Source organism: Monodelphis domestica, chromosome 6, assembly GCF_027887165.1.
Source record: "Monodelphis domestica isolate mMonDom1 chromosome 6, mMonDom1.pri, whole genome shotgun sequence".
Taxonomy (NCBI): Eukaryota; Metazoa; Chordata; class Mammalia; order Didelphimorphia; family Didelphidae; genus Monodelphis; species Monodelphis domestica.
In genome coordinates, this window is record NC_077232.1 from 303,883,542 (window position 1) to 303,896,041 (window position 12,500).

A 12,500-nucleotide genomic window follows, 5' to 3' on the forward strand; every position below is an offset into this window, starting at 1 on the left:
TGTGTTCTCCCACCGCCAGTGCCTTCCTTCAGAGAGTTACTCTGCCGCACTGTGCTCTGCTGGACGGAGCTTGCCGTGGACGGGAGAGGGGATGGTTCACATCCCTCTGGGGACCCATAGAGGCTGCATCACCCTGGGCAAGTCACTTAACATCCCTCTGTTCTGGATTGTAAGCTGCAGCGGAGGCACCGGTCCGCCTTAGTAGAGGGAATCTCGCCTGGGAGTTTCTTGTACCAGCGAAATCCTGGGTCCTACCCCTCTCCTTATATGGAAAAGGAAGCGTGGAAAACAATTATTTTTTTATTTAAAAAAAATCCTTATCTTTGTTCTTAAAATCAATATAGTGTATTGGTTCCAAGACAGAAGAGTGGTAAGGGCTAGGCACTAGGGGTTAAGTGACTTGCCCAGGGTCACCCAGCTGGGAAGTGTCTGAGGCCAGATTTGAATCCAGGACCTCCAGACTCTAGGCCTGGCTCTCAGTCCACTGAGATTGAAGACAGTTAAAAAAACTCTCCCCCCAATTACACGTAAAAACAATTTTTAATGATTGTTTTTCTTCTTAAGTTTTGAGTTCCAAATTTCCCCTCCCCTCCCTGCCTCCCGAGATGACGAGCCGTCTGATCCAGTTTGTTGGTGCACAGTCACGTCAAGCAGGTTTCCACGTTAGCCGTTTTGTGGGAGGTCAACAAAAAGCCAGGACAGCCTCGCGCGTCTTGGTCTGCATCCAGACCGTCTCTGTCTCCGGAGCAGAGAGCATGCTCCGTCCCGAGTCCGGGCTCGGCCTGGCGCGCCGTGCCGCTGCGTGGCCGAGCCAGCCACCCGCAGGCTCTCGTGCTGCCACCCGCGTGCGACGGTCTGGCTCTGCCCTCTTCGCTTTGCATCGGTTCCTGGAAGCCGGGAGACCATTTCTGGGAATCCCTTGAAATGTTGGGAAAACGTTTGTGGCGAGCCCAGTCCCCCCCCAGACTTCCCTTGGGACTTAGCTTGTGGAATGGGGAAAGTGACTTTCGGCGCATTTTCTTTGTCGCAGGTTTTACGGTGCTTCGGAAGCGAGACTGCGGCAGATCTTTGCTGAAGCCACCTTGAGGTACAGCCTCCACGCGGGTAGATTTCTGGGCTCTTCCCTTCTTGGCCCCGCCCCCGTGACCCTGAGGAAGGAGCCAGTGGGGGGAGGGGGCGCCCTCCCGGGGGGTGCCCCATCGACGGGAGCTGCGGAGGCCCCGGAAGCCTCGATAGCGCTGTCAGGCGTGAGAAGGCCGACGCCTGGCCCTGCCAGAATTGGGAGCGGACCCAGGCTTCGTCCTTTCCGGGCGCGGCCTAGGCTCCCATGGGACGGGCTGTGGAGCGCAGCGCACGACCGGCCCGGGGCGCTTCACAGACGCCTGCGCTGTCTCCTTTCCTCTTAGGCAGCCCTCCATTATTTTCATTGATGAGCTGGACGCCCTTTGCCCGAAGAGAGAAGGGTCTGAGAGTGAGCTCGCCAAGAGGGTCGTGGCTTCTCTGCTGACCCTCATGGACGGCATTGGCTCTGTAAGTAGAGCCTCGTGGCGGCGCGCCGTGGGGGAGTGCCATCGGAGCCGGGTTAGGAGCCCCTGGGGGACAGACGAAGGTGTTGGCACTCCGCGGGGACGAGGGGGAGCTCCCGGGGTCTCTTGAGACAGGCCGGCGCTCTGGGGAAAGCACTCTGCCAGCTGGAAGAGGATGGAGACGAGCGAGGGGCGGTGACGGGCATTGCAGGGGTCTGGGGAGAGGAGAAGGACTAGGTGACTAGGGAGTGGGGTGCTCCGTGGATGGCGGACGCAGTGAGGGGAGGTGAGGCCAGGAAAGCGGCTGTGTGCGTGTGTGTGCGTGTGTGTGCATGTGCATGTGTGTATGCACGTGTGTGCGTGTGTGCGCGCGTGCGTGTGTATGCACGTGCGTGTGTGCGCGCGTGTGTATGCATGTGCGTGTGTGCACGTGCGTGTGTGTACGTGTGTGCGCGCGTGTGTATTGTGACAAGGAAATCACTTTAAAAAGACTGATATATATTAATTTAAGGTCGCCAAGGAATTCAGCTATGTAATTCCTAAATGAAAACTCAAGTCAGCCGTCAATCTTTTATGGAGTTTAATTACAAACAGGAGGAAGAAAGGAATTAGAGAGAGAGAGAGAGAGAGAGAGAGAGAGGGAGAGAGAAAGGGGAGAGAAGGGAATAGGGCTTAAACACCCCCTCTGTTTAGGCTGGGCCAAAGGGCCCAAGCCCTTAGATAGCTGGGGCAAAGAAAAGAGATCAGTCCCTATTACTCACGTGACCAAAATGGAGAAACAGTCTCAGAGGCCCCCACCTTCAGCTTCCTTCAGAGCAAGCTTCTCAGAGCCCACTCCAACCACTCAGAGCCAAAACTCTCCAACCACCCTTCCGTCCTCAGACCCCCTCTCTTTAAGCAAACCATCCAAGTTCCCTCCCCTCAGCTCTCACATCTACCAATCACTGTCCATGTCTTCCCTGTGCCAATGGAGGCTCTAGCTTAACCCAGGACCGCCCAGAGGTCTGTGGCTTTGCACATGTCTGTTGAAGGTCATATTTTCAAATAATTAAATCTTTGATCCTTTGCTACAGCCCTTTCTAAATCCTGTTAACCTGAGTAGGGTAGAGATTGGAATAATTAAATTTTGATCTAGGCTGCAGCCCTTCCTAAATCCTGTTAGGACTGAGTAGGGTGGAGATTGATTCCAAGTAACTCCATTGTATCAATTCTAAAATCAATCATGACTCAAAGAAATTCCTGTTCTATGCTTAAGCATAGGTCAAAGTCCTTTCCATTGTTCAGCAAAGGGTTTCTGTCCTAAAGTAATCTTAAGAAGGGAGGAGGAGGAACCTCCCATGCCAATGGGGTTCCCATTCCAATAGACTATCAGTAAGAAATTTTCCAAGTATGAAATATCCCAATGGTGAAATTTCCAACATTTATAAGTCTAAGAAATTTTAAGGTTTACAGTATGCGTGTGTGTGCGTGTGCATGTGTGCGTGCACACGCGTGCGTGTGCGTGTGTGCGTGTGTGAGGAGGCAGGGGGAGGATCTCGGCAGGTTCTCTCCCTCAGAGGGGGAGGTTGAAGCGTGGCTCTTCTTTCCTAGGAAGGGAGTGAAGGACGGGTTTTGGTCATTGGCGCCACAAACCGGCCGCACAGCCTGGATCCGGCCCTTCGAAGGCCAGGCCGCTTCGACAAGGAGATCGAAATCGGGGTCCCTAACGCCCAGGACCGCCTGGACATCCTCCAGAAGCTGCTTCGGAAGGTCCCTCATGCCCTCCGAGGGGAGGAAGTGGTCCGGCTGGCAAACAGCGCTCATGGCTACGTGGGGGCCGACCTGAAGGCCCTGTGCAACGAGGCAGGTGAGGCTGGCTGGCCCGTCCCGGGAGAGCGGCCCTGGGCCAGGGGGCTGGGCAGAGCTGCCGGGCCTGCAGGGGTCCTGGAATTCTTGTCTCAGAGAGCAGTGAGCCCGCGGTCATTGGGCCCTGGCACCCTCACTTGTAGCGCTTAGGTGGCTTTGTGAGCCAGAAGCCCTCGGGGCGCGTGCTACAGGGCAGGCCATCGCCCCCGCCCTTAACAGGGCCGCCCTGTAGCGGAGCCCTGAGGCCGCTCTCTGAGCTTCCCAGCCTCTGGCAGGAAGAGCCGTGGAGCTGGGCCAGGCCGCGGGGCCCACTAGTGTTGGGGCAGGCCGGCACCGGGTCTTTGAGACTCCAGGCCAGCGCTCGGGGCACTTCCTGGGTGTGTGAGGCTCTGTGAGACGCCCACGAGAGGCGGGCCAGAGCGTCTGCGGATGCCGCCGGGCCTGTGCCCTGCTGCGGGCACTTCCTGGGTGTGTGAGGCTCTGTGAGACGCCCACGAGAGGCGGGCCAGAGCGTCCCGCGGATGCCGCCGGGCCGCCCACTTGGCAGCTGCTCTCCTGGCTGGCTCTCCGTGTCACCAGCCGCTCTGGTTGGCCACAGAGGCCCTCCCTCGGGTTTGCCTCCCTTGGCAGATGAAGAAACAGGCGTGCAGGGCCCGTTACAAGCTCGCCCTGCTAGCGAGGCGTCGGGGGAAGGAGCCTCCCTGAGCCCAGAGCGGGTGCCGGCCTCTCGGGCCGCTCTGTGGTCCCGCCAAGCGCCGGGGCAGGCTTTGCCTGGCTTAGTCAGCCTCCATGTCTTGGTCAGCCCCGTGGGTGGGCCGGGCGTGGGTGAGAACCTGTGGCAAGGGAGGCTGCGAGGCCCTGCCTGGCCCCACAATTTGCGTGGGCCGTTCAGTGCAGTGACGCTGGCTCAGACCGCGCGCGCGCGGGGCCTTCTTCTGAGGCCGAGCCCCCCGACGCGTCCTCGCCCTCCTGTGGACGCCAGGCCTTCGGATCCCGCCGTGAGGAGAGCCGAGGCTCCCCGGCCGCCCTCGGGCCGGGCCCCAAGAAGCCCCCCGCCACGGGGCCCTGGCCTGGCCCTCGTTTCTCTCCCCACTGGGTCAGCCTGGAAAAGGCGGGCAATGCCAGGAAGGGGCAAAACCAAACAGAGCCTGCTGCGGCCATCAGCCTCCCGGCCTTGGGATCGACGCGTCGCTTGTCCTCTTCCGCCCCCTGGTGGCCGCCTGTCAACATTGCAGCCTGGGGAAAGGGGCCTCGGCCTCATGGTGAGCCTCTGCAGTGGTCTGCCCTTTCCTTCTCCAGTCCATTTTACAGAGGAGAAAACAGAGGCAAGCAGGGTGAAGGGACTTGCCCAGGGTCACACGGAAGCCTAAAGCTTTGGGGTCTCGATCTAAAGGGATTTGGGACCTCAGGTGTTCCGGCCTAGCCTCTCATTTTACAGATGAGGAAATGGAGGCCCAGAGAAGGAAAGAGACTTGCCCAAGGCCCCGCTGCTCGTAAATGTCAGGGGGTTTCATGAGCTCCACAGAAGGATATACTTTGCGTGTATTCATTTGCCCCGGTCTCTTTTGTTTCCCAAGTTAAAAGACAACAAACCCAGAAAACCCCCCGGGCCCGATGGGGCAGTGGATGGAGCACGGGCACGGATTCAGCACCGCGGTGACCCTGGGCAAGTCCCCTCACTTCCTTTGTTTCTGCGGGGCGCATTGGGCCGCGGCCTCGGTGTCAGGGTCTCCGCGCTGGGAGCTCCCTCTGGGAATGGAGGATGTGCCCGTTTTTGTAAGCCTTTCTGGCCCATTTCCTCGCTTCTCATTGGGCTGCCCTTGTCTTCTTTTCCTCCTCCTCGTCCCGAAAATCGTCTCTCGCCCTCAGGTGGCCTGCGCCGAGCCCACTGGAGCTCTTATAGTCCCATTTTGCAGATGAGGAGTTTGTCTGGGTCCCACAGCTGCTATTGTCTGAGGCAGGACTCCCAAGTGTGAAATAGGGGACAAAAACGGGCACGCTGTGCCTTGGTGGGTTAAAGGGATCCGCCCCGCGGCCCTGTGGCCGGATCAGGAAGACCAGAGTTCAAATCTCACTTCCGATACTGAGTAGTGACGGACCCGCAACACGCCAGGTAGCCTCTGCCTGCCTCCGTCTCCCCAATAGAGGTCCTCCTACGGCCTGCCTCCGGGGTGTTTGTGAAGCTCAGTCACGATAGCAATTGCCAGGCCTTCCTGACCCATCGTAGGTGCTTCATGTATGCTCGGTTCTTAAAGGTCTTGGTGGAGCCTCTGAAATCTCCCGAGGCTGCTTCCAAAACGGTGGGACTAAAAATAGGTCTGAAATCAAAGAATTTCAGGGAAAATCAAGTTAGAGCCCCCCCCCCCCGCACTCCCACGTAAACCCGTTTAAAGCCATCACCGCGGAGAGCAAGAGGGCACTCAGGACGCCCGTTTATTGATCCCTTATTCCCGTTAGAGCCAGGACGGGGGGTTCTCGGTCCCCTTTCCGCCCTGCTGGGAACCGCGGCCTGTCTGTGGAGCTGCGGCCCGGGGAGAGCAGCGTCGGCGGGAGGCCGTCCCCGGACACGTCCTGGTGGCCGAGTGGCCGTGGGGGGCCCTGAGGCCGTCCCAAACTCCTGGGGAAATGCTGGCAGGCTCGGGCTGACTGAGGAAGCTCAGCTCGGGCCTGTCTCTCCCCAAGCCCCTGGGCCAGCAGGGCCCTCCTTGCGCTCTGCGTCCGACGTGCGGCCCTAAGTAAGACCTAGAAGCAGAGACGGAGAGCACGTCTGGAGAGTGTCAGAACAGAGCGGCAGCGTGACGGGATCGAACAGTGACAACGATCCGTGAGTGCCACGAGCACGACAGTGACCGAGGAACGGAAAACAAGAGTCATCCATGTGATGCCAACCCACTCATGACAGATTAATGACATGCTTACAATAGCAGCAGTTCAACATAGCGCAGATGCCTATGACGGTGACATAATAAACAGGCATCCTGCGGCCTAGAAATGACAGGCATAGTAATGATAACAACAGCGACTGGCTTTGATCGCCTCTTTCCCGCTCTTCCACTCTGCTTGCCTCGTTTCCTCTGCAGGGCCCGGGTGACCAGACCTGCACTTTGGCATCTGCGGGTGTGGCAGCTCTGGGTCCTTTCCCTTCCCTGTCCGCCTCCCTCTCTCCCTCCCCACCCCCCATCTCACAGTTCCAGCCCCATCTCTGAGGAGTCCTTTCCGTCCTCCATGCAGGGCTGCGGGCCTGGCGCCGAGTCCAGAGTGAGCTGCCCGACCTTCCTGAGGGCGAGGCACCGGAGCTGGCACGGATGACTCTCAGCGACTTCCTCCGGGCCATGAACGACGTCCGGCCCAGCGCCATGAGGGAGGTGGCCATCGACGTCCCTCGGGTAAGCTCTGCCCTCCTGGGCCCTCCCGCCTCACTGACTGCCCGTATTGAGGACTTCCCAGGCCAGCCACTGCCTGCACCGATGATGGGAGCCCCGAGGCGAGGATGTCCCTCCCTGTTGGGCTGGGGGCTCCTGGGGACAGGGCCTGGGGGCAGTGCCCGGCACGTAGTCGGGGCTTCCTCCATGTTTGTTGGACTGAAGAATTAACGTTGAGTCTTTGAGTTTTCTGAGACTAAACGCCTCATCCAAGGCCGCACAACCACACACAGCCACTGTGTGTTGGTGGTCAGTCAGCAAGCACGTGAGAACCTGCTGCGTGTGGGCACTGTGCAAAGGGCTGGGGACACAGAGAAAGCCAGAGACGGCTTCCTGCTCTCCAGGAGCCCGCGGGCTAGCGGGGGACATGCCGGATGGCTGGGGCAGACGGGCAAACTGGGGATAGCTGGCGGAGGGTTCAGGAGTGATAGCTGGGACGCGGAGGAGGCCAGGGAGCCAGGAGGCAGAGGCGAGGTGTTCCAGGCCTGAGGAACAGCCAGAGAAAGTATCTGGAAAGAGGAGACGGGACCAGCGTGGGGCCAGAGCCCCATGGACAGAGGAGTGCGGGGCAGGACGGCGAGCGGTACCAAAGGACCGGCTTATGAGGGACTCTCAAAGACAAGTGGGGGACGTTATATTCGAGCCTAGCAGTAAGAGGGAGGGCAGCCAGGTGGTGCAGTGGAGCGTGTTGGGCCTGAATTCAGGAAGACTGATCTTCATGAGCTCACGCATGGCCTCACACATACTAGCTGTGTGACTCATCTGTCTGCCTGTCTGTCTGTCCAGCCGTTCATCCATCTATCCATCTATGTAGCGATCTAACTCTATATCCATCTATGTCGCTCTCATCTGTCTGTCTAGCTATCTACGTATCTATCCACTTCTCTCCTGTCTATCTATCCATCTTTCTATGTATCTATCTATCCATCTCTCTCTCTCTTGTCTATTTATTCATCCATTTATCATCCATTCATTTATCTATCCCTCCATCCATCCATTCTTCTATCTGCCTATCTTTCCATCTATCCATCCATCCATCCATCCATCCATCCATCCATGTATCTATCTAGGTATCCATCTAGCTATGTATCCATCCCTCTCTCTCTCATCTGTCTGTCTCCATCCATCTATCCATCCATCCATCCATGTATCTATCTAGGTATCCATCTATCTATGCATCCCTCCCTCTCTCTCATCTGTCTGTCTCCATCCATCCATCCATCCATGTATCTATCTAGGTATCCATCTAGCTATGTATCTCTCCCTCTCTCTCTCATCTGTCTGTCTCCATCCATCCATCCATCCATCCATCCATCCATCCATCCATCCATCCATGTATCTATCTAGGTATCCATCTAGCTATGTATCCATCCCTCTCTCTCTCATCTGTCTGTCTCCATCCATCTATCCATCCATCCATCCATGTATCTATCTAGGTATCCATCTATCTATGCATCCCTCCCTCTCTCTCATCTGTCTGTCTCCATCCATCCATCCATCCATGTATCTATCTAGGTATCCATCTATCTATGCATCCCTCCCTCTCTCTCATCTGTCTGTCTCCATCCATCCATCCATCCATGTATCTATCTAGGTATCCATCTAGCTATGTATCTCTCCCTCTCTCTCTCATCTGTCTGTCTCCATCCATCCATCCATCCATCCATCCATGTATCTATCTAGGTATCCATCTAGCTATGTATCTCTCCCTCTCTCTCTCATCTGTCTGTCTCCATCCATCCATCCATCCATCCATCCATCCATCCATCCATCCATCCATGTATCTATCTAGGTATCCATCTAGCTATGTATCTCTCCCTCTCTCTCTCATCTGTCTGTCTCCATCCATCTATCCATCCATCCATCCATGTATCTATCTAGGTATCCATCTAGCTATGTATCTCTCCCTCTCTCTCTCATCTGTCTGTCTCCATCCATCCATCCATCCATCCATCCATCCATCCATCCATCCATGTATCTATCTAGGTATCCATCTAGCTATGTATCCATCCCTCTCTCTCTCATCTGTCTGTCTCCATCCATCTATCCATCCATCCATCCATGTATCTATCTAGGTATCCATCTAGCTATGTATCTCTCCCCCTCTCTCTCATCTGTCTGTCTCCATCCATCCATCCATCCATCCATCCATCCATCCATCCATCCATCCATGTATCTATCTAGGTATCCATCTAGCTATGTATCCATCCCTCTCTCTCTCATCTGTCTGTCTCCATCCATCTATCCATCCATCCATCCATGTATCTATCTAGGTATCCATCTAGCTATGTATCTCTCCCCCTCTCTCTCATCTGTCTGTCTCCATCCATCTCTCCATATATCTATCTTTCTGTTTGTCTAGCCATCCATCCATCCATCCCTCTCTCTTTTCTTGTCTCTTTCCATCTGTCTATCCATCTCTCTGTCTATGTATATATCCATCCATCCATCCCTCTTTTTTTCCCTCTCTGTCACTGTGTCCATCTATCTCTATCTGTCGTTGTTATTGTTGTCATTACTTGTCTCTCAAATAGGTCCTCCTCCAGGCGGATGAGCTGGGCTCAAGCCTGAATCAAAGGGAGAGAACGGCTTAATTTGCCCCGTGCCACGGGTGGTCCAGGCTGCCCCCTGACGCCAGCACCCATTTTTAAGCACCAGTCTTCTCCTGGGGATGCTCCCCACCTAATGCTCTTGGCCATGTGCAGAGATTCCAAAGTGGGTGCAAGGAGGCTTCAGGACATTGACAGTGAGGGCTCGTGTGCCCCAAAGTGCCTAAAAGGGTTGTGAGGGTGGTTCATGGATCCAAGCAAAGAAGAGAACTAGACGATACCACGTTTTTGCCCCTCTGTGTTTGAGGTGACTTGCCATAGGCCATCAAGATGTGTATGGCTTGTATGGAAGAGGAGGGAGAGAGGGGGAGACCGCCGGGCGGCTGTGTGCCACCTCTGCCATGGCAGAGCTCTGGCGGGGCCCGAGACAAGCCCTGTATTGGTGAGAATAGTTGTCCGGGAGGCGGAGGCACCCAGATTATTGTGTGAAATTCTCTGAGCTTCTTTAGAAGGAATTCAATTTGAGGAAAGTTCTTTGAAGTGGTTTGAGAGTTCATTTAGAAATAGAGAATGGGTGTGTGTGTGCATGGATGGATTCAGCAAGAAAGAGCCCGTCACTCTTTCCACCAGCAAAGGGGTGTGTGTCCTCTGCGCTCTGCCATCCCTGGGCTCCCTGCCCTGCCAGGCAGGGGAGGGAGGGAGCCGTGGCTCACCTCCACCTTTCCCCTAGAGTCTGGGCCTCCGAATGTTGTTTTTTCAGATGAATGGCGGGTGTTTCTCTTCGGTCACCAGAATGGAACTGTTGGGGTGGACCATTTGTTAATCCTGGCCTGCTCCTGTTTCCTTTGTGGCTTTTGGAGAAAAGTGTCAGGAAAATTACCAGGAGGGCCCTCTGTGGGGAGGGTGGGAGAGTTGGCTTTTCTGGTGGCTGGCTCAGTGTGAGGCCCCTGGTGGTGCTCAGTGATATTTTTAGAGTGATGGGGATGAGGGATGCTTCCAGGAGAGAAGAGCAAGGAAGGGCAGTCAGAGCTGAGACCTGGGTTTGAATGCTGACTCATGCTGACTGGTGATAGGATCCTGGGGAGAATCCTTCGGTCCTATTTTGACCAGCACTTTGCATCTGAACATAAATGAGGGTTGCCTTTGTTGGGAAACTCCACCTAGCTCTGGGGAAACTGATGCCAAGTCGTGGTCCGAGCCACGAGACGGCTGGCTTTTTGGTGGGAGCACATCTCTCTCTTCTCTCCCTCTGGAAACATTGCTGACCACTAAGGGGGCAGCGAGAAGCTCAGGGCACTGAGAACTGGTCCTGGAGATGGTCCGGCCTTGGCCCCTCTCAGGCATGTGTTGTGTCTCCAGGACAGGGACCTGGCGCAGTCTCATCCGTGTAAGGGATGCTCTCGCCATGCGTGATTGTACACATTTACAAATACTCACCGCCCGCCTGTTGCCAGCGCCTGGCCAGCTGCTGTTCTTCCCTGTCACTTGGGGTCCATCAGTTCTTTCTCTGAAGGTGGAGAGCATTCTTTGTCCTGAGCCTTTCAGAATTGTCTAGGATCATGGTACTGCTCACAACAGCCAAGTCTTTTACAGTTGATCATTGTACAGTGTTGCTGTTCTCCTAGAAGCCGACTCGCTTCTGGTAGTTCCCTCCCTCCCTCCCTCCCTCCCTCCCTCCCTCCCTCCCTCCCTCCCTTCCTTCCTTCCCTCTTTCCTCCCTTCCTCGCTCTCTTCCCCTCCCTCCCTCCTTTCCTCCCTCGGTCCCTCTCTTTTCTTTCCTCTTTCTCTCTCCCTCCCTTAAATAAGTATTTGAAATGGGGAGACTGCTCGTTTTAGCATCTTTACCCTGAGAATATAGAACTGGGCGCAGTAGATGGAAGCAGGAGGGCAGAGGGAAAATGTCCTAACAAGCAGAGTGGTCCAGAAGTGGGTGAGGCTGCCCAGGAGGTAGTTGGTGCCACCGTACTGGAGTCCTTGCACCAAAGGCTCGAGGTCTACTTCTTGGTGATTTTCCAGGGGAGGTCGTTTGGATGCGAGAGTTTTTGACCTAGTGACTGACTTCTTGGGTCCCTTCAGGCTCTTAAGTCCTGGGCTCTCTGATCCCGTAAGCACCTTGCAGATCGTTGGTGCATCCTGGTGCCCTGGCTAAGTCCACGCTCCCCCTTCACCCCCACTTTTCAGAGGCCGTGGCAAGGTTCTCCGTGATCGGAATAATTAAAAGGCTGCCCGTTGCACTAATTACATATTCAGCATTTGTCTCTTACTTCCATTTCTCCTCTGGCATCTTTTCAGATAAGCCTAGAGCCCGGGGATGTGGCAAGTCTGCTTGGCTACAGGGGATGCGCTCATTAGTGGTAGGTTTCTTGGGCAATAATGGGGGAGAGGAGTAAAATTGGCATTTAATTGGCCATAATTAAATTCCCTTCTGAAGGCACCCTCAGGATGAGGAGCGGGGATTCCCTGTGCCAAGGCTGCTCTTCTCCCAGAAGAGGAGCCTGCTTTTATTCTCTGGTTTCTTTAAACTCGAGAGGTTGAGCCTGGAAGTGTCTGTCCTTGAGCAAAGGGCTGATTGTAGAATGCAGCCTTTGGAAGCCCCCTGGCTTCTCTCCGGCTCTTCGTCCACCTTGTTTCTGGCTCACTGAGGGTCGCTGGACACCTGCTTATACACCTCAGCAGGGAAAGAAAATAACAAGAACGGAGCCCACAACCCCGAAACATGCATTTCTCTATAAATCTTTTGCATAGGCTTCCACCACGACCCGGCGCCCAGCAAGGGTCCTGCCCACAGTCACGTGTGTGACAAGCGGTGGGGCATGGACTCCAATTAGATAAAGAGAGGGAAGACTGAAACGGGTGCCTGTCTGGATCCTGTGCCAGAGGGAAGGAACGGAGAGCTGCTACCTTGTGCACCCGATACTGAGCCTTTCTTCTTGTTGTTGTTGTTTTTCGCCACTGCCAGAGGCCGTGGTGGTGGGGCTTTGAGCATCCCCTTCTCCCCCTCCCTGCCTCCTTTTGAAATGCATCTCTGGTCTTAGGTCAGGACAAGCTCAGGATATGAAATGTTCTTGGCAAGAGTTCCCACAACTCAGGAAGCAGCTCCCCAGGATCTCTGTTTCATCATGTCTCGGGAAGGCTCTGGCTTTTCAGACGAGCAGCCT

General features: G+C 55.4%; 1 protein-coding gene across 1 annotated transcript in view; it reads left to right on the forward strand.

Annotated features, from left to right (window-relative positions):
- The window catches only part of AFG2A (AFG2 AAA ATPase homolog A), a gene marked incomplete at its 5' end in the record, with an annotated part of 162,786 nt that overhangs the window by 737 nt on the left and 149,549 nt on the right, over nt 1-12,500 (forward strand). Inside the window, 4 exons of the mRNA XM_056803511.1 lie at nt 1,031-1,087; nt 1,407-1,530; nt 3,117-3,372; nt 6,603-6,757. Coding sequence (XP_056659489.1) covers nt 1,031-1,087; nt 1,407-1,530; nt 3,117-3,372; nt 6,603-6,757 — 592 coding nt within the window. The remainder of the gene's footprint in view (nt 1-1,030; nt 1,088-1,406; nt 1,531-3,116; nt 3,373-6,602; nt 6,758-12,500) is intronic.